Source organism: Chionomys nivalis, chromosome 5, assembly GCF_950005125.1.
Source record: "Chionomys nivalis chromosome 5, mChiNiv1.1, whole genome shotgun sequence".
NCBI lineage: Eukaryota > Metazoa > Chordata > Mammalia > Rodentia > Cricetidae > Chionomys > Chionomys nivalis.
Window position 1 is genome coordinate 6547711 of NC_080090.1, and position 24960 is coordinate 6572670.

Sequence of the window (24960 nt, forward strand, 5' to 3'; positions counted from 1 at the left end):
TGTATGTATTGCAATACAATCTCAGAGATGTAGGTAGACATTCCATTTCAGTTGATCTTTGTTTTTCTAGTCTGAACAATGATTTTTTTGTAATGTTAATGTTTCCATGTAGTTGGACAAGCAAAGGAGATGTAGCAACCCATATAAGCAAAACTAAAAGCTACCACAATTTTTCAGCCAACAAAATCTTTAATATTCTTACTATTAGCCAGACTTCTATTCCTTCGTTATTGAGACTCCAAGTTCACTTTAAACAGGAAAGTAAGAGCTCTGTCATGTCACAAGGACCACCCATGCAAGGAGTACAGTTTCACTATAATGCAGATACGGCACCCACTCACACTGAGGGTCAATTGGTGCTTTCTGGGTAAACTCCAGAAGTAAATGAAGGGAGTTGGAGGAAAAACAGGGAAAGGAAGGTAAAGAAGATTAGCACCTCAGATGTAGAACTAGTAAAACTCGCCAAGATCAAAGGTCAGCACTTGAGCACATCAGCTTTGAGTGATCTTTGCCTTATCACTTGGGAGAGCCGCCATGGAAAGCATTTTCCTTTGAAAAATGTACTTATTTGTCTGTGTGGCCGATGCGCGTGTGGACTTGTTATTTTGTGATTTCTAACAGTCGTCCTTTCTAACTTGCTGGCCACTGGTTCTGTTCAGTAAACGACTATGCTGTGGGTACAGACAGGTTATGAACATCTCAGTGCTTCTGAGGAGACTTTGAGGCCTTAGCTCCTCAGTGACTCTGCTTGGCTAAGCCCCCAGGCCCACAGTGGCTATGGTCATCTATTTTACTTTGAAGACTGAGTCCTTTAATTCATCCACCCTTTCTGGTCAGTCCGTGAGCATGTTCAGGTCTCTCTCCCCTTTTACTGTAAATGTTCATGACCATTTCTTCCTATTTTGACTTCATTCAGACACCTTCATCACATTGAGTGTTTAAAAATAATGCTTTCATTGACCTTTTGTGATTAAAAAGAAAAGACCTTCACAAATTTCCAGTTGCACGAGGTAAAGCATCTAACTGGGCTGACTGACACAATGGACACACTTGGATGTGGTCATTTCCAGGAGCGTGATGAAGTTCCAAGCTAAAGCACGGATCACACAAGAGTTTCATTTCTCCAGCAGCATAATGGCTGCTGGTAAAATTATGTCCATATTGCTTTGTCTCTCTGTCTCTCTGCCTGTCTGTCTGTATCTCTTTCTTACCCACTCTTTCTCTTTCTACAAAGTCATTTATAATGGGGAGTCAGATAAATGAGAACTGCTCCTGTAATGGACCAAATATAACAATCAAAGTTCATCAAAGCAATGTCAAGATTTCTTTACCACTGTCTTTAACAACTCCTGGGCAGCTAGAGACACAGCACTCCTGTCTGAAACCCACAGTTGAGTTTCCTCTGTTTAACTCCTAGGATAAATTTCTACTCAAGGGTTTCTCACTTGAACTGGTCAGCTACCCACTCTTCTTCAGTTTTAGCTTATATCTCCTGTGTGTACACAGTGGTAAAGGAATAGAAAATAAAGCTTGCCTTTGTAGTTAAGCATTCTGATAGAAATCAAGAAAAGATGAGTCTCAAGAAAGAAATGGCAAACTCACTCAAAAGCACAGCATTTAAAATAACACATGCTCATAATCATTTTAGAGTGTGTGGCCATTAACATTACAAAGTGACTGGCAAACATGGTGAGAACGGAAGAGTTAGAAGTCATGTACACAGAGGCAGAAGATGAGCTTTCCACATCACTGCCACTCTGAGTTCAAAATTAATCAAAGTTATTTATTATTAACTAATCATGAAGGTATGTGCTTTACCTTATATTCAGGCAACTGGTAACCATGAATTGGTACTGCTGACTTCTAAAATAGGGTTGTTTTTTTTTTTGTCAAAAAAATTCAAACTATATTTTTTTCTCATAGTTACCATTAGTATAATATTTAGGAGCAAGTGAATCAATCTGAATTCACTTCATGACTGATGAAAATTAACAGAATTTTACTTGAATAACGCAGAGCTCTAAGTCTGTTTATTTGAAGACTCTGAAGAGAAAAAAATTATGTTTCACTCTTTTCCCTGACACTAAAGGTGAAGAATGCTGCCTAGATTGCAATTAATTTGGAAATCTTACTAGTGTGATATTTTCCCATCTACTGGAGAAACATTTGTGTAATGCAAAATAAAAAAATCTATAGACATAGTTATGGCAAGCTTTTATTATTTTAAAGCTAGTGGCATATTTTAAGTAGTTTATTCCTTTTATAATAAGAACAAATTGGCATTTATCATTACAACATACAATGAAATCATAGTTGATGATGTTTTTACCCCATTTAAAGTCAATAAAAGTTCCTTTTCTTGTTAATCAGTTAAGTGTTCTATCAAACATTAATCCTCTGTAAGTAATGTAGAATGCTTAACTATATATTAATATTGTGATCCTGGGATCTCCAGCAATGTAGTAAATAACTTTTATAATTTGAACCATAATGTTTATTTTTAATATTTATTTATTTATTTATTTATTTATGTATACAATATTCTGTCTACATGTATGCCTGCAGGCCAGAAGAGGGCACTAGACCTCATTACAGATGGTTGTGAGCCACCATGTGGTTGCTGGGAACTGAACTCAGGACCTTTGGAAGAGAGCAGGCAATGCTCTTAACCGCTGAGCCATCTCTCCAGCCCCTGAACCATAATGTTTTAAAATCACAACTATCTTTATCAGTTAAGTTGTACTACCATAAAGCTGTGAACACACAGGTCACTGACTAGATGACCACAATTTAAAAGATAAAACTAAGTTTTATATATATATATATATATATATATATATATATATTTCTTTCACAGTAACATATCAAATTAATTACATATCACAATAGTCTTTGTAGTTTCAAACTGCTCTCAGGCTGTGTTAAAAAGAATATTTGATACAGAGCATATATTAATTATATAATGGCAAAGTATAGAAAAAGGTGATTTTAAAATAAATCACTATGTACGAAAACTGTCTTATACAGTTTACACTGGTAAGTCCTACCAGAGTACAAATTCCAGTGGCTCTAATAAGGAACTTACATCCAACATCATACTTAATGGAGAAAAACTAAAAGCATTTCCACTAACTTTCCACTAACATAAGGAACCAGATAAGGGTGTCTACTGTCTTGATTCCTATAGAATAGAGTACTTAAAGTTTTAGCTATAGCAAAAAGACAAGACAAGAAAATGAAAATAAATAAATATCAGGAAAAGAAGAAGCTAGGGTATTCCTATTTCCAGAGGATAGGATTCTATACATAAGAGGCCCCAAATCCTCTTAGGGCTAATAAATACTTTCCACAGAGTGCAAGTATACAAAATTAGTGAACACAGCTTTGCTATGTACTGAAAACAGACACACTGAAAAATCAAGGAAATAATCTCTTTCACAATGGTTGAGAGGGTCCTGGGGGACTTGTAGGAGGTGGTGAAAAGTGGGTTTGATTAAGACACATTATGTAAGCATGAAAATTTCAAAGGATGGAAAATAATAAAATTGTGTTTTCCACAATGGGGGAAAAGATGAGAGGGAGAATAAGGAGAAAGAGAATGAAGAGAAGAATAAGCAGAAGGAGGAAAAGAAAGAGAAAGAAAGAAGACAAAGAGGAGGCAGCTACTGTCCCAAACATCAGTACAACTAAGTATGCAACTGAAGTTAACTACGGGTGAAGTCCCAGAGCATGGTGACTATAAAGAGAATGTTCTAAGAATCAGAGAACCCTCTGTAGTACAAAAGTGTTCCCATCATTGTGAGCCAAAGGGACGAGAGTCCAGGACATGCACAAGGTGTAGAGACTGTCAGAAACTAAACCAAGTCATTAGGCTGCAGAAAAAGTAGGTGAAAACATTCACAGTCTTGCGGGAAGCTGGGATTTGTTTAAGCACAGCAGAAGCTAGAATGGCTCTGTTCAGATGAGACTAAGAAAGTCACTGTAGTGGGGAACATGTGACATCATAGGACTGATAACCTATTTCAGTGTCACAGAATTATTTAAAATCTAGAAAGAAATATTTTGGTGTAGTAATATTTTGAGGAGTTGTCTCTGAAACTACCACCTCAGGATTTGGTCTTTCTCTTGATGGTAGCTACAAGCAAGACGAGGTCACTCTGTTTCCTGATGCTCATTCCAAGTTGCTTTTTATTTTTTGAGACAGAGTCTCTTTACATGGCCCTGGCTGGTCTAGAAATCACAGAGACTTGCTATCTGCTTCTGTCTCCCAAGTGCTAGGATTAAAGGTGGGCACCTGCACACCCTTCTGCTCATTCTCATTCTTAACTAGACTACGCCTCATGAACACTGCTCTACTGCTTGGATACCTTTTCACATGAGGTGGAAGATGCTGTCATTAATAGTGATGACTAGGAAATCTTCGCCTCTGTGACCTTAATCTAGTCTCCCGCCCAAGAGCTCAGTTAAAGATGTCTGCTGAATACTAACTATGATGGACCCAACTGTCTGCTGAGGCAGCACCAACTCCTTAATAGATCATCACATGGCTATGCCCTAACATTAGCATAAACTAACAACCCTCCAAACACAGTTCTTCAAGCCTGAGTATCCTGTGCAGGATGTCCCACGTAAGAAACTTGCTTTGGTTATCAGGGAAGCTATTATGCAGCTTTGCTGAGGAGAAAATGCAGTTATGTTAGGGGCTTACAAAGCAAAGATGGTTTCTCTCTCATGTGAGTGAAAGTTCTGTCTCCACTATCCAGGGCTCTTTATCTCAGGCCTAGAGCAGAAGCCTGCAGTCTACTGGTGAGGCTTTGTGACAGAAATCAAGAAAAAAAAAGCCTCTTTAAAGTATCAGTTGGGGTGTGACCTATGTCTCATAAGATTGCAACATATGGCCCAGACTCAAGCCAATAGGGAGGGAAGAGGCAAAGTATGAATGATTTTGAACCATCTAAACTGTGAAGGAAGATATCATATGTATATTTCACTTCACAAAATGTTACTAGGGGTAAGTGAATGCACTAAATTGTTTCAAGTTTCCTGTAAAAGGGCAGAGAAGTATATTCTGAAGGCCACATCTAGTCCTCTTCTCCATACTCCCTGGGTCATGTTATCAGCATCCATGCTGCTCTCACTGCTTCCAGTTCCAAGCTGATCCCCAAAACTTCATGCACACGGTTTTCTCCAAGGCTAAGTTCAGGGGTCATTTCTTTGCCCTGCAGAGACTGCACTAACTGCTCATATACAGTTGTTATCTATGCATGTCTCAAGAAAAAGTGATTGGCAGATAGGAAATGATGAAAAATTGTCCTCTGGTCCCTAAATGCATGCACACACATGTCCCCACACACATACAAATATACATAAAAACACATACACAAAACAATATGTATATAAAGATAAAACAAAAAAAGGTTGAGAGACAAGAAAGTAATACCATGAACTCCTTTCTCTAAGAGGAGAAAACTGGGTGACGACTGTATGGAGCCTTTTAAACTTATCTGTAACTTTTCTATACACCTAACATTGCTTCAAAAATACATTTTAAGTAGTCTTGGTTATCAATAAAAATACAGCGAACTTTAAAAAGCAAAGCAGATATAAAAACTGGAAAGAAAAGGAAGAAAGCAAACGAGTCTAAAATACAGCACTAAAAGACATCAAAAGAAATATGTGTGAAAGAAACACTAATAGAATATTGACACTTTTCTACTGTGATGGACAAAAGGGGATCAAGTGTGAAATAAAATTCTCCATGCAAATAGCATAATTAAGTTCAGATAGAAGCAGAACTCCATCTCTGTACACTTTAAAATCAACAATAATAGTTGTTCAGATGTATACAAAACAAAAGGTAATTACCAAAATTCCTGGCATTCAATGTGAAAAATAAAAGAAAATCTCTGGCCTGGCAGGTGAAACACACAAGGGAATTATGGACTTGTTAATATTCTTCCAAAATTTCCTATCTAAAGTGTTAAACACCAACAGAAGCAGGCATTTGGTTAATTCATAGGCTTATTTTCAAATATTGCATTCATTAAAATCCAATGATGAAAGAAGTTAGACATGCTGTAATCAGACTGATGAGCAGTTGAATCCAGTTTATTAAAAGGAACAGCAGTAATGTCGTTTAAAAAATTACTTTTCATTGTCTATCCATTCACAGAAAGGTGCATAAGATACTGTGTGCTAAGTATCTTGGTGGGAGAATGCAGCAATAATGAGGCACACATTGTCTTGACAGAAGTTTGATGCAGGATGTTAGCAATGGTCAGAGTTGTCACACCATATAAAACAATTACAAAAGGCTAACATTGTTAAGTATGTGAACTAGTGCTCCAAGCAAACACAGGAAAGTCTTTGCCTTGCATGTACAACCTGTCAAATGGGTATCATAAAAGTCAAGTTTTAAATGCCTGGCAAATATCATTTACTTGTTAAATACCAACTAGCATAAAGACACTAATTTGCTGCTTGTCAAAGTGAATTGCAAATATAGTGATTTATTTAGAAATATGTAAATATTCAATGAAGTCATATTGGGAGTATTATTTATTCATTTAAAAATAATTTCTTTAAAATTTTTGAAAATGACATTTATTTATTTATTTACTTAATATTGATTTGCATATGTATCTATGTGTTTGATGGCAGGTATGGGGAGGGCAGAGCATAGTTGCAGCAATCAGTCCTCTCTTTCACCATGTGGGACAATAGCCTTTGTCCACTGAGTCATCTCACTAGCCTTACTTACTGATTTTTGAAATCTCATTTACCTAAAAAGCAACTCTGTAGAAAGTACTAAAGAGAATGTAGAGGGAACTCATGTCTGTACTTCCCAAGTTAACATCCTTGTGAGCTGTTGACTACCTGTCAGAGGAGACTGTGATTGAAAATGGGGTGATTCAAGAATAAGCTACATGCCTGCTTGCCATGAACACACTAGAAAGTCTAGATATCTATCAACAAATAAATCTCCTAAATGCACATAGACAAAAGGTATTAAAATTGAAATAGCTAATGCAGTTTATGTATAATAAAGTTTGTCACTTATGGAAAAATAAGTTTCTCAGGAAAGTCTCCTTTCCAAAATTAAGCTCAGATTTGTGCTTGCGTATCCTCTCTGCATTGGTACAACCAGAGGAAACCCACTTAAAAGGCAGGACTTGCTTTGGCCATGGTTTTTGCGATTTCTGTTCAGTAGTCAGGGGGCACTTTTGTTTCTGGGCCATGATCAGGTAGAATTGCAAAGTAGAGAGGTACAAAACTAATCACTGAATGGGGTCAGAAAGTGGGGGAAGGAGAGGTCGAAGGAAAAAAGAGGGAGAGGGTAAGGAATAGAGGTGAGGACTGGAACAAGACAGTCCCCAAAGACATACCCAAGTGACCTTCCTTGAGTTGTACCCTGTAGGAGGAGAGAGCTGTTTGTTGATTCCCTGCTGCTCAACCTTGAAATAATCACACAGAAACTGTATAAACCCATCTATATTCATCTGTGTATCGCCATGAGGCTGTGGCTTACCAGGAAAAATTCTGGCGTCTATCTCTGGTGGAGCTACATGGCTTCTCTCTGACTCCACCCTTCTTTCCCCCAGCATTCAGTTTCATTTTCTCCACCTAGCTCTGTTCCCCTATAGCTCTGCTACAGGCCCAAAGCAATTCCTTTATTAACCAATGATATTCACAGCATACAGAGGGGAATCCCACATCAGGACCCTACCTCCTAAAGGTTCCAGAACTTCCCAAAGTAGTGCCACCACAAGCCTTCAGCACGTGAGACTTCTGGGAGACATTTCAAACAGCAACAGTTCATGTACAGCTACTTGTCATGAGTAATTTGTAAACTACATGGCGTAACACATCTTACAGAATGTTGAACAGCTAAAATCTTGGCATAATATAAAGTTTATATTTACCTCAACAATAAGTTGATAACGTTTTCTGCCTAAGTAACTTCTCCACCACTTTTGCATAATTGTCACTACCCTGTTCAAGTGCCTACGATGAAAATAGCTGTATTAGTATGTGTCCACTGGAACCAAGAAGTCTCTTCATTTTTTAAAAATGTTCTATAATTTACAATGTCAAATTCAAATTTAAGGTTCTATGTATCTTTGTTTTATTATTTCTATTTTATCTTGTTTATTTTTCTCTCTGACATAAAATCTTGATGCCTGGTCTGCAACTCATGTAGACCTGGCTTGCCTTGAACATGTGGAGATCTTCCCCAGCTGCCTCCCAAGGACACGGATTATAGTGACACATGTCCACCATGCCTGACTCCATGTAAACTTTTTTCCTTGACCATAAATGCTTTGTTTTTAACCGTAAGTTGAGTTCTCAACCAGAAATGGCTTTTGTCTGTGGAGTTGGCAGAAAGAATCTGATATTTTACACAAGGAGAAACAGAGGCTCATGGTTGCTCGGATTTCCTAATGGCCAGCCCTATCATGGCAGAGCTCGGACTCTCCCTGAGTGAGTTCTGTCCTTCTATGACTAGGTTGGGGACAAATAGGTGATTTATAAGGAGCTCTTGGGTCTTGTGAGCATGCTATGCCCTATGCCCTCCAAACTGCCTTCACTGCAACAATGCATGCTCCCCAGCTGTCAGCCACAACTAAAGTTCCACATTTGGGAAGCATGCTATTACATCTGGGAAGTACATCTGTTCTCACCATGGACTTATCATTTTTCTGCTGCATGAGGTTGCTCTCCCTGGCCTCCTGTGACTGAAGCTCTACAATTAGTAAACTCTGATGTTTTTAAAGAATGAGAACTTACTCTGGGAGCTTGCTAATCACATACAGAAAATAGCACTAGAAAACTTTCACTCTTCCTCTTGGGCTTATAACTGAATGGTATTTTAGCTTCAATTATTTTCCTTCTTTACTATTTTATTTTCATAACCCCCAGAGTATTTATGTATTGACATATGTCAAGGAATGTTCTACCAAAGACCTATAGCCCCAACAATGAATCGAGTGCACTTTAAGATACCCAGGCTTCTCTTGAACTCACCCTATAACCCAGGAGATCCTTGAACTTGCAGTCCCCCTGGCTTAGCCTCCCAAATACTTGGTACAGATCTAAGCTACCAGGCACAGATAAAATACTTTAAAATTGTGTTCTACACACAGATCAGTTGATAGGCTGAGAAATGACTGAGGAATTACTGATGAAAATCATGTTATGAACTTAGAAAATAATTCTTCTGTCAACAAACATGTGCCTTGTGATTTCCCACATTCTCCAGTGTTCCTAAGGCAGCACACGAGTCAGGTAAATTCAAAGAGTGCTCTTCACGGCCATGTTTCTCGACTGCACTGAGGTGAAAGCAGAGGCCTCACTTTAGATATTGGAATTTACAGCTCTGGGTAAAATAAGGAAGTGTTGTGAAGTGTACTCCTCAGTCAGCTTTTGGGGTTACAATAGACGAGGCATATTCTCCCCCCAACTCACCTAGGAAAATATCTGTTCAAACGTGAGATATGTCACTAGGAATTGAACTTAGGACCTTGTGCACACCATGCAAGCACCGTACTGCTGAGCAAGCTGTACTGCCTACCCTTCTTCAGAATCAAAGACAACATTAAAAACATTCTTGGATCACTGAAGAAAAGCATGGGAAGAATTTAGATATAGGTAGATCCATCATTTTATGATTAGAATATCATCATTTTAACATCATTGATTTCATCAACCAACATGTTGAGAAAAACCAAGATACCTCTTTCCCAGTCCCTTTCTTGCCCCATCAGTTGATTCGGTATTATAAAAGCACTTCATAAGGATTTTTGGGGGGATATATCTGATCAAATGTGCTTACAATATTGAGAATTGTACGTATGTCAGATGTAATTCACATATCAGCAAGAAATAATTAGAAGTTTTCTGTATCAGTTTTTACAGGGCCAACATAAATTTAATGACTTCATTACTGAGTGAAGTAAGAGGTTATCTGGAATAAATGTTACCTAACAACCTGTGATTGTCTAAGGCAGGCGCTATGGTTTGTAAATGAGGTTCTGATGGTAAAGTCTATGCACCTGATGTACGCCCGGACTTGGCATCCACGAAACCAGCTCTGGATCTTCACAGCTGCGTCATTCTCCTTCTTCCTAAACTCGTCAACGGCACTGAAACATGTTTTCAAATTATTTCATTAATAACTAATGCAATTCTAAGGCAAGTCAACCTGTTAACCTTAATTTTTAATTTCTCCTAAGATGGTAATTACAGCGCACATGTCATTTTAAAGAAATTAAAATACTAAATTAAGAAACACACATTTCAAAAAATGAGCAGTTTTAAAAATTAACCTTTCTCTGTGAAGCCATGAGCTTTCAACAGCTTTGCCTATTTTATTTTTATAATCATCTGTTATGCTACTAATTAACTTGGTAGCAACTTTTATTAGGGGAATGAAAAACAATGTACCACTTTGTCAGTATTTTAAAAACATAATTATTTGAACTTATGGTTTAAATGCCACTACACATGTATCATGCAAAGTAAAATGCCTGCATAGTTAACTCACTCATCAGCTAAATGTACTGCCTCTAATTCAAATGAATCTATTATAAAATACCTACTCTGGTAAGAGTCTGCGTATATTAAAAAATTCAATGAGTGAGTCACAGGCTTATAAAAAGACAAGAAACTTAATTCTTAAGTTTTACTGACTTACAATGAGAAAACATTGAGTCAAGACATCTTATGAATGTATCCTAATTGATGTCAATATTATCTTGTCTTTCCACTGCCAACTGATAAAGTCATAGCACAATGATACACAGAACATACTTTTTTAGATGGTGGTTAGCTTACAGTTAGTCTCTCATCTTTGCTAAATGAACACAGTTGGTAACATGGACACACTTATTATTGACTGTGTTCCTGTATTTGAATGACCATCCAGTTCAGGTGGACAGATGTGTATATGGCCTCTACAGGTTGGCCTGGGTGTCTTCCTTGATCACCTTCATCTTTTTTTTTTCACAGAGTCACTGGACCTGGAGCTCACTGATTCAGATAGGCCAGCCAACAGGAACGGGGGAAAGGGTCCCACCACCAGAAGAACAGCTATAAGAAATAAAGGGCTGCTGAGAGAGGGAGAATCAGTCTTCCACAGGGATGAACTATTTAACTGGTTATCCTGTAGCAAATGGTCAGCCCTATACACATACACATATAAGCAACACTAGATGAATTCAGTAGTTATTATATATTTGTGTTAGTATATATTATGTGTAGTTATATATAATATATAATATAGCTATTATATATTATGTGTATGTATAACAAAAACAAAGAAAAAAGATCATGAATTTGAAAAAGAGTGGGGAAAAACAAGAGGTGTTAGAGGGACAGACAATTATGTAAATATAGTACACATACATGACTTTAAAAATAATTTAAAAAGACAAGACACATCCTATGCATTATCTTTAGTTAAAGTGGTAATCAAGAACCATGAACTGATAACATCCAAATGACTCTGTTCATCTGTTGGTCCTCTCCCTCTCACAGCTTTCAAATACATTTATAGTACACAGCTGTACACAGAAGCATGTCTACGAAGACACTGCAAGGGTACCCAACAGTTAATGTACCTAAGCACTGATGACAGCTGACACAGGACATACATTGGTAAAACACAGCACTGTCGTTAAGATCAAACAATAGGAGAGCAATTACATTTGACTCTGATAGATTAAAAACAAAGTAACCTTAGAATTTTTTACATTATCTGTCTGCCTTCCCAAAAAGAATAGCACACAACCACAGATCTGATAAGGTATTTCAAAAACTGGAGTCAAACATATAAAACATTAAATATAGGAAATAGTAACTTTGAAAGTAACTTTGAAATAATAGATCAACGGACAAACAATATATATTCTTTTAGGATAGTTTTTTATATTCTGAAGTAAAGGCTTTTACAAAAATAAATAACAGAATAGGAAAAACATTGAATATATTCTACACTTTGTGTATCTTTGTGTGCTCATGTGTGCATTTATGTGTTTTCAGGGAAGTGTGGTTACACGTGCAAGTATGTGAAGAGGCCAGTGGTCAACCTCAAGGGTTGCCCTCAGGAGCCAGCTTGTTTTGGAACAGGGCTTCTCACTGTCTGGAACTCAATGAGTAGGTTAGGATGCTTGGCTAGCAAGCATCAAGAATCCCTGTCTGCTGCTGCCCCACGCTGAGATAACCGGCTGCACCACCACACATGGTATCTTTACATGGGAGTTGAGAACTGAACTCAGGTTGTCAAGACTTGATTATCCCTCCACACTTAAGATGTATTTTAAAAGTGGTCATCCAAGTCCCATCCTCATGAGTGTGGTAGTGAATTTAAAAACTTGAGACAGATGGATTTAAAGTTAAGGACAACCCAAGCTACACAGTGAAACAAGGAAAGGTCAGATATATATAAGAAAGAACATTTTCATGTCAATTGAATTCTTACATTTTGTAAAGCCCTGACATTAGCTTTGTATTATTTTCATCAAGTGTTTTCTTCAGTAGAAAGTGAGCACTGTGTGGAATTGCTCCAGGTAAAGGCAGGAAAAACACAGTCCCAGGATTCAGAGCTGCTGCCTATGATGCTGGCTCTAACATTGAGAGCCTTGGCCACCTCCTAAGGTCACACAATGAAGCTTAGTTGCAAACTCTGCCATTCTTGATAGCTTCTTGAAAGCAAAGGATCTGGTTGTAGGGTGTCGCCTCTAAAATTTCTTATCTAAGGATGGACTCCACAAATATTAGAAGGCATCACTTATTTAAAGACAAATAAAGGGAGGAGGAGAAATAAATGGGGAAGACAGGAAAGTAAAGGGGGCCAACAAGCTGTGTGTGGGTGCTCACAAGCAATCCCAAACTCCGAGAGGATCAGAAGTTCAAGGATCCGCAGGCATACAGCAAGTCTTTGGCCAGTTCAGGCTACATGACACCCATCTCAAATGGATTAACAAAATCAGGACTGTGTTTCAAGATCATCAAAATCAAGTAAAGTGAGAATATTGGATTCTGAATACACAGAGTAGCTAGATAGAGCATCCTTCATGTAAATGCAATGAAGAGTGAGTTTACACCATTATTCAAACAATGAAGCATGCCAAACCTTCACTGAAGAGGTCCTGCTGTGTTTTAAGGAAACAAACATGCTGTATCTCTGAGGGCAAGCCCTTGCACTTGAGCTGATACTGATGTGGCTTCTAAAACCCTGCTTAATGAAAATGTTGTGGTGAGTGTGTAGTTCCTGCATCTCCAACAGGTTCACCCTTGGCCACTGCTCCTGCTGAGACCCTACCAATCCATACCCACAACACTGAAATAATCCTGAAGGTGTTTCTGAAGAAATCCAGGACAAAGGAGGCTTTAACAAAACTTGAAAGGCCTCAGCACCCACCCCAGGGAAGGTCCAGAGAGTGCAGTGGAACATAATTAGCTGAGCCCACACCAGCTGTCTTTTCACCCTGACAAGGCCAATATTTTCTGGTCATACCAGATTGAGAGTAGAGCTGTGCTTTCTCCATATAGGAGCAACCTAATGAAAGCTAGACTGATAAAGAAACAACATGGAATGCAATGTAATTCTTGAAAAAAAAATTAACTATATTGATACATTTGAAATGGATAGATAATAACATAATAATGGTAAATATACAGCATAATAGTTTATATTCTCATATTTAAAGGAGCTATTTAACAGAATGCATATGATACTGCAGAAATGTAGTTCTCTGAAGAATCCAGAATTCGGGGAACAAAACTAGAATTTATTAACCTCTGATTCATTGCTATTTTATAACAGCCACACAATGCTTTTGCAATTAAAGTGAGAAAATGAGCCGGGAAGCAGTGGTGCACGCCTTTAATCTCAGTACTTGGGAGGCAGAGGTAGGTGGATCTCTGTGAGTTCGAGGCCAGCTCTGGTCTACAAGAGCTAGTTCTGGATGAGGGAAGTGAGAAAACGCAAGAATCCAACAAAATTTCTTAGAAAACTATTAGTCAATTTTTAAGTTTAAGAGAATTTTTGGTCAAGTTTTTAAATCTTAAATTACATTAAATTACAATTTTTCTTTAAGATTTTAGTCATAATACCATAGGCAAATTTCGCAGAACACCACAGAGAATCTAGTGGGAAGGCTGGTGAACAGTATCAACCCATAGCAAGATGATAGTATTTCAGGACAGAACACCAGGTTCCTGGAGTTCAGTGCTCAGCAGGTTGAGGAAAAGAGATCTGAATTGCTGTCCTCGAGGCTTTTAAAGTCTACCTGAATAACACAACAATACCCCAATTCAAAAACTATTAAAGATTTTTAAAATGAATTTTGACTTCACGTGTATATTCCCGAATGTATGTACACCGTGTGGGTACAGGTACCCATGGAGGCCACATGGAACCGGAGTTAAAGGTAGCTGTCATCTATTCAATGTGGGATTGAATACAAACCAAGCCTGGGTCCTTTGCAAGAGAATCAACTTCTCTTAACCACTGAGTTATCTCTCCAAGTTCACAAATAAATACTATCAATTTACTTATTATAATATTATTTTTAAAATACTATCTCTGAAGGTTATAGGAAAAACAAATGCTAGTTGACCAATAAGTTATTCATTAATTTAAAGTTATTTACCACATAAAACTGTGTGTAAGCTAGTATGCTTCTCAAAGATATACATTTATACGTTCTATGTACATGAACTTCCAAACTAATACTCCTGAAGATAACATTAATTAAAACAAGTGAAGAATTGAATACTATATTAAAGGTAAAAAGTCACAAGTGGAAGTGATTATTTCTGGAAAAGAACAGGGGAAGATGAATTTAAAGAATCATTTGACAGGTTCCCAAACAGGCCGTGCTCCTAAGCACTGTGTCTAAAGAGGCAGCGCTCCTAAGCACTGTATCTAAAATGCCAACACTGGGATTGCTCCTTAGGTGCCTCGGCGTCAACACTGGAAAGAAACATGTCTCAACTGCTAGTCATCTCAAGCCTGCTCCATCGGGAATGGCAGTGTCAGCAAAACAATGGCTCCCATCAGATTGAGAAGCAATAGTCAGCATTAGTTCAGCCTTCGCCTTTTTAAAACTAATTAGTCACAAAAATCTTATTTCCTAAATGGTCTTTTCCTACTCTAGTCTCTTATCCAATCTAGCGATTGGTTTTCGTTTTTGGAACAGGTCTGCTTCTGTAGCCCTGACCTAAAACTATGAATCCTCTTGCTCAGTGCCCCATAGGATGGAAAGCACGTGTTACCACACATGGGATGAATGATCTTTAAAACATTTTTATAACATTATTTATTTATTTTATTGGGGGTAGGGGAACAGTAAGTGCAGGTCAGAGGACAATTTGAAGGCGCCAGTTCTCTCCTATCTCATGGTCCTGCGGATGGAAGGACTCAAGACTTCAGACTTGACAAGAATTCTACTGCTGAACCGCCTTGCTGGTCTCTTAAATCATCTTTTGAAAACAAATCCAACCGCATCATCGTTTCCTTAAGAGTTGTAAATATCCAACCTCAAATGATGTCTCAAAACTTATGAGTAAAGTCATAGCCCCTAGAATACCAACAAACCACCTTGATCTGGCTCAGGCACAATCCCCTTATCTTCTTTCATTGTTTCAACTCACAATAGAGCCTTCTATTCCACTCATTTCCTGAATAAACCATGCTCCCCTTGCCATTCAACTGCAAAGTTACTCCTTGAATTGTTTTTCTAACTACAACCTCCAGGTAGATTGATCCTCATGCTTAAAGCTGTCTACATACTAATGATGACATATTTATTTTTCAAGGCTTCAAGGCTGGGCTCATATTTTACTCTTTTTTATTTTTCCAAACATAGTAAATTGGTACACTGGAGAAGCTGATAAAATGTAACAGAAGAAACAGAAAGAGAGGAGGGAAGAAATAAGGAAACTATGTAAGACTGAAAATGAAGGCGGGAGACTGTGGTATTCAGAGCAGGCTGTGCAATACTAAGATGTATAAAATTCTTTGAATATAGTATCATCACTCTGGACAGTGAGCAACACATCCCCATAGGTTACAATCTTTGGTTTATAACAGTTTAAAAGGAAATAAATAAGGAAAAAGCTGGCCTAAGTTTAAGATAAAAATATAAAGCTGTTTCATACAGGTGCATGGAAATACATCAAAAAGGAACTGATGATTGACAAGTATCGAATGCTATGGGATGTCATGGCAACAAGGTTAATGTGAAAGGGACTACGGGGTAAGCAGGAGCCTTTCATTTTTCTTTTAAAATTGTATCTGAGTTAATAGCGTGATATGATAGAAAAGCATGTAAAAATGTCATTTATGACACACAACAAGAACACAACAATACTGTGCCCAATAGGGCAAGGAGCTCAGAGAAGAATGCACAAATAATTCCATTCAGCAAGGTAGCTATGTGATAAAACCCAAGACACAGGATAAAGCTGACTCTTCCTATTAGCCATTTACCATCAACATCTAATGGGTCTCTACTGGATCTACTTCCCATTTTAACAGTCTGTTTAAATGACTGTAACCAGTTTCCTGTTCCCCACTAACAGTTTGCAGACATCTGCCTCTGCAACAAAGAGAGATAGGGATAAGGTACACAGCCTCACTTAAGACCTTTTAGAGTTCACACGTAGTTATTACCCTCACTGTTAGTGTACTGCACATCATTTCTGTCACCACACATGCAGAATAGAAGCAGACAAGTTGACAGTGTTCTGAGTTTGTTTTAAAATCTCTCCTGGTGACACCAGTCAAGTGGCAAATTAATCAGTTTCTATAGTATTAACAATGATGTATATAAATAAAGGTATGCTGTATTAATATGTATATATATCACAAAATGGAAGAAATACAAAAATTACTAGTAGCCAACATACCACTAAGTTTTAATTAGGCACTGAAATCTTACTTCCACAGATAAATTTTTCTGTTGTTCTTAAAAAAAAAACATTGCTTCAAAGAAAATTTACAGAGACTTTGGTTAGCACTGGGATGCTGATTACTCACACAATATGTCATGAACCACTAGACATTTTACATTTAAAATGAAAAACTGTGGGTAACACTTTATTTTAATGGTAAAATAATTAGTTCCAGATTATAATGTAAACCCTATAGCAGTGAATAAATTATGACATCTACATGGATTTGAAATAAATTCATTATGATCAGTGTTATCACAGTGAATACTGAATGAATTAATAATGATAAAAGACCCAGAGTATTAACAGCAATGCAATAAAACTTCAAGAGGAGCGAGGAAGTTTCTGGTCGCCTTGTCACCAGCATAGGCATGGTAACTCTGAACAGGATGTGTGCGTGTCAGAGGCCAAAAAACTGGCAGTAAAGAGAAAAACAGAAAGATTATATGGGTAAGTATCTTCCTAGTAATATGCAAATATTGTTTTTATATATCTCCAGACTGAACTTAGTCTGATCCACCTATATTAGCTATGAATAAATAAACACAAAATTACAAACCCAATATTCTTCCCTTTCATTACTAGTCAATGAGCAACTGTTTTAGACTATAGAAATAATATTTCAACATTGGCTGACGTATGTTATCAGATATGTTGATGTGTAGAATGACTCTTTTGCATATAATTTTGCTAGTCCTTAAAGGGAGAAACTATACTTGGTTACTGTGTTCTGATAAATGGCACTTGATGGCAACAAAGAGGGCTGTTAGGAACTGGGAGCTCCACTTTTGTTTCTCATTAATATTCTCATTACTATTGTTGTTACTTAACAGGTTAATGAGTATGGGCCTGAACGGACCCTAATATCAGATCATAACCAGGAAACATCACAGTTTGCCACAAATATTTCTATTATTAGTGCATGTTAAAGTATCTTTTATTTACCACTCTTCACTTCATTTCTTTTCCTAAACAAATCCTTAAGTAATGGATATGGGAAATATGTCTCTGCTGGGCAATGTACAAAGGAATAAAGCCATATGGGCTATTAGAGTCTGCATGGGGAAGATGAATGCCCACATACTGGGGCTGAGTGGGGTATGACGCCATTGTATGTGTCTAGAAAGCACATATGGATGAGAAGTATGCCTTGTGGGCATCATGGCAAGGTGATGAAAGGGTCTACCTGTGAGAGCAGGCAACAGAGCTACTCAGATCTCACATGTTGGGAAAGGCATCCCAGTTGGCAGGGAGACAGACTGCATCAAGAAGGGTATCTATGACAGAGACCGGAGTACCCTCTGTGGTGATGGAGTTTGTTATACACAGGGAAAAGAACCCAATAAAGTAAGCGTGATCAGAATAATGAGGGGCAGGCACTTGATATCCTTGCAGGATATTGAAGCCAGATCTGGTGGTGCATTCCTGGGGTGCTAGCTGTTTGGGATATGGATAAGAGCAATGCTGGAGCCGGGCGTTGGTGGCGCACGCCTTTAATCCCAGCACTAGGGAGGCAGAGGCAGGCAGATCTCTGTGAGTTCGAGGCCAGCCTGGTCTATAAAGGGAGTTCCAGGACAGGCTCCAAAGCTACAGAGAAACCCTGTCTCGAAAAAACCAAAAAAAAAAAAAAAAAAGAGCAATGCTGGAGTTCAGGAGTCCAGGAGCAACAGGGTACAAAGAATGCAACTCAGGGTGCTGAATATGAAACCGTTTTCAAAATGAAATTATGGCTTTTAATATCTCCATCACTGACACAGAAATCAACACAGGGGTAAAATGTGTCTTAATACAGACACAAACACACACACACACACACACACACACACACAGTCCCTAGCTTTACCTATTAAGGATAACAGTACCCAGAAACACTCCCAATGGCAAGGTGAACGTACTAAAAGGAAAAAAGGCTCCTTGGAGAAATGGATGGTTAGAAAACTGGAATACTTTGTTTTTGTCAGAGGAGTTGTGTCTTTTTTTTTTCTTTGTAATTTTTTTATTAATTAATTTATTTAATTATTAAAGATTTCTGCCTCTTCCCCGCCACCACCTCCCATTTCCCCCTCCTCCCCCAATCAAGTCTTCCTCCCTCCTCAGTCCAAAGAGCAAGCAGGTTTCCCTGCCCTGTGGGAGGTCCAAGGACCACCCACCTCCATCCAGGTCTATTAAGGTGAGCATCCAAACTACCTAGGCTCCCACAAAGCCATTACGTGCAATAGGATCAAGAACCCATTGCCATTGTTCTTCAGAACACAGCAGAAAGTATAACATGGTTCTCATTGGCCAAAGGCCAGCATTAAAATAAGGGGAAGAAAGGACTCACTAAGACAGAAGTATGAGCACACATTGATAATACATAAGTCTACAGATGGATGAGGAATAGGAAATACAGTTTCCAAGTACCTGCTTTAAAGCACCCTCTTTAATTGAAAAGGAAAGAGATTATTCTAGTGGGAGATCCCTTAGTCATCTCCTTTGTCAGGTGGCAGAAATGAATAAACCTCCAGTGACAGAATAGCTCCAGACTGTACAGAATCTGGTCACTACAGTGAGATGATCACAGCATCACTCCTATGCCAATCCTCCCCAAAAGATGTGCCCTCATTCAAGGGAAAAAACCCAGAGAATACAAGACAACTAACCTGTAATAATCAAGAGGGTAAAGAAAAATCATAAAAACCAGAGAAAATATGCCACATTCAAGATAACTAAGAAAGATGGGACAAATGGGATCCTTTAACATTTTTCTTTAACATACATACATGTAAACGTTTTCATACATGTATACAATTTTGATCACTTTCACTTCCCTCTACTCTCCCCGACTCCCTCCCCTTTACCATAGATACCCTTCTTCTTCCCAAACAATTAAAAACAAACAAAACCATGGCATTTAATTGGGCTTGCTTACACAATCATGGGTTGGGTTATTTGCTACAGCATAGGTAAATTATCAGTGGCTGCTACCCTAAGGAGGAAAATGGTACTACCTCCCACAGCAACTATAAAAAAACCATTGTACTTCTGGAGGGGTGGGCACATAGGATCCTTTAGCTGTAACATTGTGAGGATATGCTATAGTTTTGTTTCAGGATGGCATAAATCTTTCAAAAATTATGAACAAAACTGACAAAGTTGGAGGTTCACAGTGAAACAGAAGTAAGTATAAGCCAACACTCATTTTCTGATGTTGACGCTTGGAATATGGTTATATAGAGGGTTTGGTATGGGAAGAATTTGTGCAGTGATGGGCCATCAGGCAGGACTTTCCACTATTTCCAATGAGAGAAAGAGAGAGAGAAAGAGAGAGAGAGAGAGAGAGAGAGAGAGAGAGAGAGAGAGAGAGAGAGAGAGAGAGAGAGAGAGAGGAGATTCTGGCAAATTTTAATTTCAAATACTGTTTTAATTTCTAAAAGTTTTATTGTCACTTCTCCTAAAGTTGTTACATGCATGCTTTCCTCTTGATTTCTAAACTCACTGGAAGAGAGACTTTAAAGGCCTTATCTAGCTGCACCATTTTACATGCCAGCGCTTGTTTCCACTGATGGAAAGTCTTCACTCCTGCTTAGAGGTGAGAGTCTGCTACCTGTCTGCTTCCCCGGGACTTAATGAACAGACACCAGATACTACACATGCGCCACTTTGAAGAGGTCAGAATTTTACCATAAATCACATCCAGGCAAAAACAAACAAATGGCTAGGGCAATTATCTTATAATCTCATGTGTTTGCTTCTTTGAGATCAAATCCTACATTGGTTACTACACTGTGCTTAAAAATAATTTAAAAAGAACGTTTTCTTAATCTAGTTTGTCAAGGTTAGGGCCAACATTTTGATTAGCAATGTTTTTATGCACAATTTAATTTTGGTTTCAAAACAAAACTTTTGTCTTAAAACATATTTTCATATTGCTTATTTCACAAATAGTTTATGATTACTTAATTCTAAACATAAAAATGTAACTAAAACAGAAAAATAACCAAGACTCTAATCTCCTCCATCCCCCGATTTTCAATTTAAATCCTTAAAGATTGCTTTATTTCCAGATCCATACTTTAGGAATCTATAAATTCCTACACTCTAAAATTCACTAAATACATTTTTACCTTAATTTGTTTCAAGGATATTTTTTCATGTCATGACGTACAAATGCACACATGTGAAACTTACATTTGTGTGTGCATGTGCACATCCTGAGAAGGATGTGGAGAGCAGAGGACAGCTCCTAGGAGTCAGTTATCTTCTCCACCATGTGGGACCTAGGAATCAAGCTCAGGTAATGGTTTTTGGAAGTGGGAGCCTTTACCAGCTAAGACATCTTAACAACCCAATTTAACCCCTTTTTACACTGCTGTGTATATATCATATGTATACAGAGGTACAAATCGATCCCAGTTTTTTCTTACAAAAATAGTTTTTTAAAGACCACCTTTGCATGAAAAACATCATACATAAAATTATCTTATACACAAATTGTATACCTACAAGTTCATTATTATATGGACAATAGAAAAAGTGACATTTTTGAGTCAAATTACATGATTTTGGTGCTATGAAAATGATACTGTTGTATTTTAAAATAATAATTTATATTACCTAATTGTTCATTGATGTGGGACTCCCCTCTGCATATGATGAATATGTTTTATTACCACTGGTTAATAAAGAAACTGCTTTGGTCTATGGTATGGCAGAATATAGGTAAGTAGGAAAACTAAAGGGAATACAGAGAGAAAGAAGGCAGAATCAGAAGACATCACATAGTTGCAGAAAGATGCCAGAACCTTACCGGTAATCCACAGCTTCATGGTAATACACAGATCAATAAAAATGGGTTATTTAAGATGTAAGATGTAGTCAAAAGTGCACCTGAGCCACTGGCCAAACAGTGTTGCAATTAATATAATTTTTGTGTGATTAATCAGGTCTGGGTGGCTGGGAAACGAAAGAACAGTCTCTGTTTACAGTGCATTTCCCTCTTTTCTGCAATATTATTCATTTTTATTTCTCCCCTTTTTGAGGGGGTGGTGGTTGTCATTTAGCCACACTAATCTCAGATTCCATACCTGTCTGAAGATAGCCTTCACCTCCATATCACCACACTTCTGCCTTCCCAGTTTTGGGTTCCAGGTGTGTGTCACCAACCCTGGCCTCACTTCACATTTCCAAATCCCTTTCTGTGAGTGCTTTATGGAATGATCAGGACATGGATAATTTTAGTAATTATTTTGAAAGTTTTGCTTCTTTACTTTGATGCTGATCTCAAATTCATAGCAACCCTCCTGCCTCATCTTCTTAAGTAGAGGGATTATAGGTGTGAGCCACCATATCTGTCTTCCCTTACAACCTGTGTGCTTTTGCTTTACTATTTGCAATATTTAATAACTATTAAGGACAGGACAGTCTATTCCTTAAATGCTATTGAGACATTTATATTTTGATTCATCTCAAACAACACATATACATAAATGTAGTCAGAAGACAAAGCAAGAATACAGCAAAACTTTAATCGAATGAGAGTTCTTTTAAAATTGTTGGTTGGGGAAGACTATTCCAAGAAAGACTAAAATCCTTAAAGCTAGGAGAACACCTTCACTAATTTGACTACCAAAAATTTAAACGAGACCTTAGATGTAGTGGTAAGTGCATTCTCACACTCTACAGGCCCTGGGTTCCATTCCCAGTACAAACAGAAAATATAATAAGTTAAAAATAACTAACAAACTGGCATATCACTGCATCAAAGTCAAATCATCCCACCCTGCTGCTGGTTTAGGTCTGGGCAATGGCGGCAGGCTGGGAAGTGCTGAGAGTGTATTGAGAGATCCTTCTCCTGGGCTGAGGCAGGCTGGAGGAAACTGACATTAGAGGCTGGAGAAAGGACCTAATATGGGGTTTGGATAGGAAAGGTCCTCATTTGCTCATTGTCTGAATGCTTAGGATGCTGCTATATGTGCTGTTTGTGGAAACTTTAGGAGCTGGGACCTGACAGAACATTAGCCCGCCTGAACATGTTGTCCCTCTCCCCATTCCCTCTGCCTTGCTAAAAAACTGTTAGATTACATTACTAAAGCTAGCCACAATGGTCTATTCCCTTATTTGGTCACTTCCTCCTGAGGCTGACTACTAAGGTCCAGCAATCAGAAGCTCCCTTTAGTTCTATAATTAACATGTCCAATTAAAATTAGACAACTCATCCTAACATGGGGTTTTCCCCTATACCTTTATAAACCGCCATTTGCCTATGTGGCACATCTGTCTTCTCTCTATCCAGAGGCAGTAACACTGTCCCTCCTGGACAAATATCTCTGTCCCTTTCCCTTGCAGTCTCCCCTTTCTCCCTGTCCCCATGTCCTTTATCACCATACTCTAGCCCATTCTGAGATAGACCTCCCCTTTTTCTTTTTAGAAGAATGACACCTGTAATGTCATTTGCTGATGTTTTTCTGTCAGAATTAAAAAGCAGTCACTTGAAGGGTTTTCTTCCCCACTTAATAAAGGATTTGTCTGAGAAAACAGATGTGTGAGTGTGCTTTGTACCTAATCTGGGGTCCGGAAAGGAGCTTGTGCTGTGCGAGAGTCCCCTTCAGGACATAGCTTGGAGGATGTTGGCCACAGGGACCCCTTCTCATTATAATCCTTGTTTTCTGTTATACTTTCTGCTTCCTGCCCGCGTGAAGTGAAGAATCCCTTCTGCCATATGCTCTGGCTGGCCAGGGGCATAAAGTCAAGTGACCAGACTGTCCCCTCTGAAACCAAGAGCCAAAAAGGTCATTCACCCATTAGTTAGTTTATCTCAGGCACTAGATCACAGTAATAAAAGACAAACTGCAACATATACTGGCGCAACAATCCTCAAGACTATTGCCTGGCATTCCTCAGAAGACTGAAAAGGAACTTTTCAATTTGCCCAGAGATGTCTAGAAAGAACATGTACGGTGCCGTATGAATTCCCCTGAGAACATACCAGAAGGTATCTTCGGAGTCCTAGTAATGTGATGCTCATTACAGTTAAAATGTTAAGTGCTCCAGCTGACATGCTCACTGCTGGTTAAACCCTTTTGTCTGTCTCCCCTATCCTTCTTTAGGTTTCTTCCCGATTATACTTTCACTTGATTACAGATGAACAATCTATTGTCTGTTTCTTTGGAAGAGTGCTCACAGATGGCATACTCGGTGTGTTTAGATGTCAGAAATGTCTTTCGCCTCCTCATTACAGCAAGAAACTTTGCTAGGATTCTTAAATTGTTTTGAATAGTGAGCAATTACTAATTTTTCTGTCTTCTAAGTTCATACGTTGAAGAGGCGAAGTATCCTATGGCAGTCTTTCTTTAGTAAATACTTCTTCACTTTCGATCTAGACCAAAAATTGTGAGAAACTTTTTCCTTAGTATTCTTAAAATTATGCTGGATAATATGTTAATGAATGTGTGGTGGATTGAATGAAAATGGCTCCCATAAAGTCATATGTTTGAATATTTGGTACTCAGTTGGTAGAACAGCTTGGGAAGGGTTAAGGAGATGCGGCCTTGTTGGAGGAGGTGTGTCACTAGTGTCAGGCTTTTAGGTTTCTAAAGACTCATACTTGCTCTTGCTCTCTCTGACTCCTGCTTGTGGGTCAAGATGAAAATGCTCAGCTACTCTACCAGCACCCGTCTGCCTCAGAGAAATCAGCAGCAAGGAGTGCTGCAGGCAGGGAGTGGAAGCAGTCCAAGAGAGAAATGTGTTTCTGTCAGCCAAGTTTCAAGGAGTAGTCTAAATCCTTTAACATTAGATATGGGACCATAGGATTTGGACTTTGTCCTGCTGGGTTTTGGCCACACTTTGGTCCAGTATTTCCTCACTAAGCCCCCTACTTATCTTTAGGAATGGCAATGTATAGTCTGTGTAATTGTATGTTCAAAGTATGTAATTTGCTTTTTGCTTTTGATTTTAAAGGGGTTTATAGTTAAGAGATTACCTTGAGTCTCAGAAGAGACTTCAGAGTTTTAAACTGTGTTG

General features: G+C 38.3%; 1 protein-coding gene across 1 annotated transcript in view; it reads right to left on the reverse strand.

Annotated features, from left to right (window-relative positions):
- Positions 1 to 24960, reverse strand: part of Spata17 (spermatogenesis associated 17) — a 177835-nt gene that overhangs the window by 145413 nt on the left and 7462 nt on the right. Inside the window, 2 exon segments of the mRNA XM_057770146.1 lie at positions 7923 to 8004; positions 10053 to 10142. Of these exon segments, the coding sequence (XP_057626129.1) occupies positions 7923 to 8004; positions 10053 to 10142 (172 nt within the window).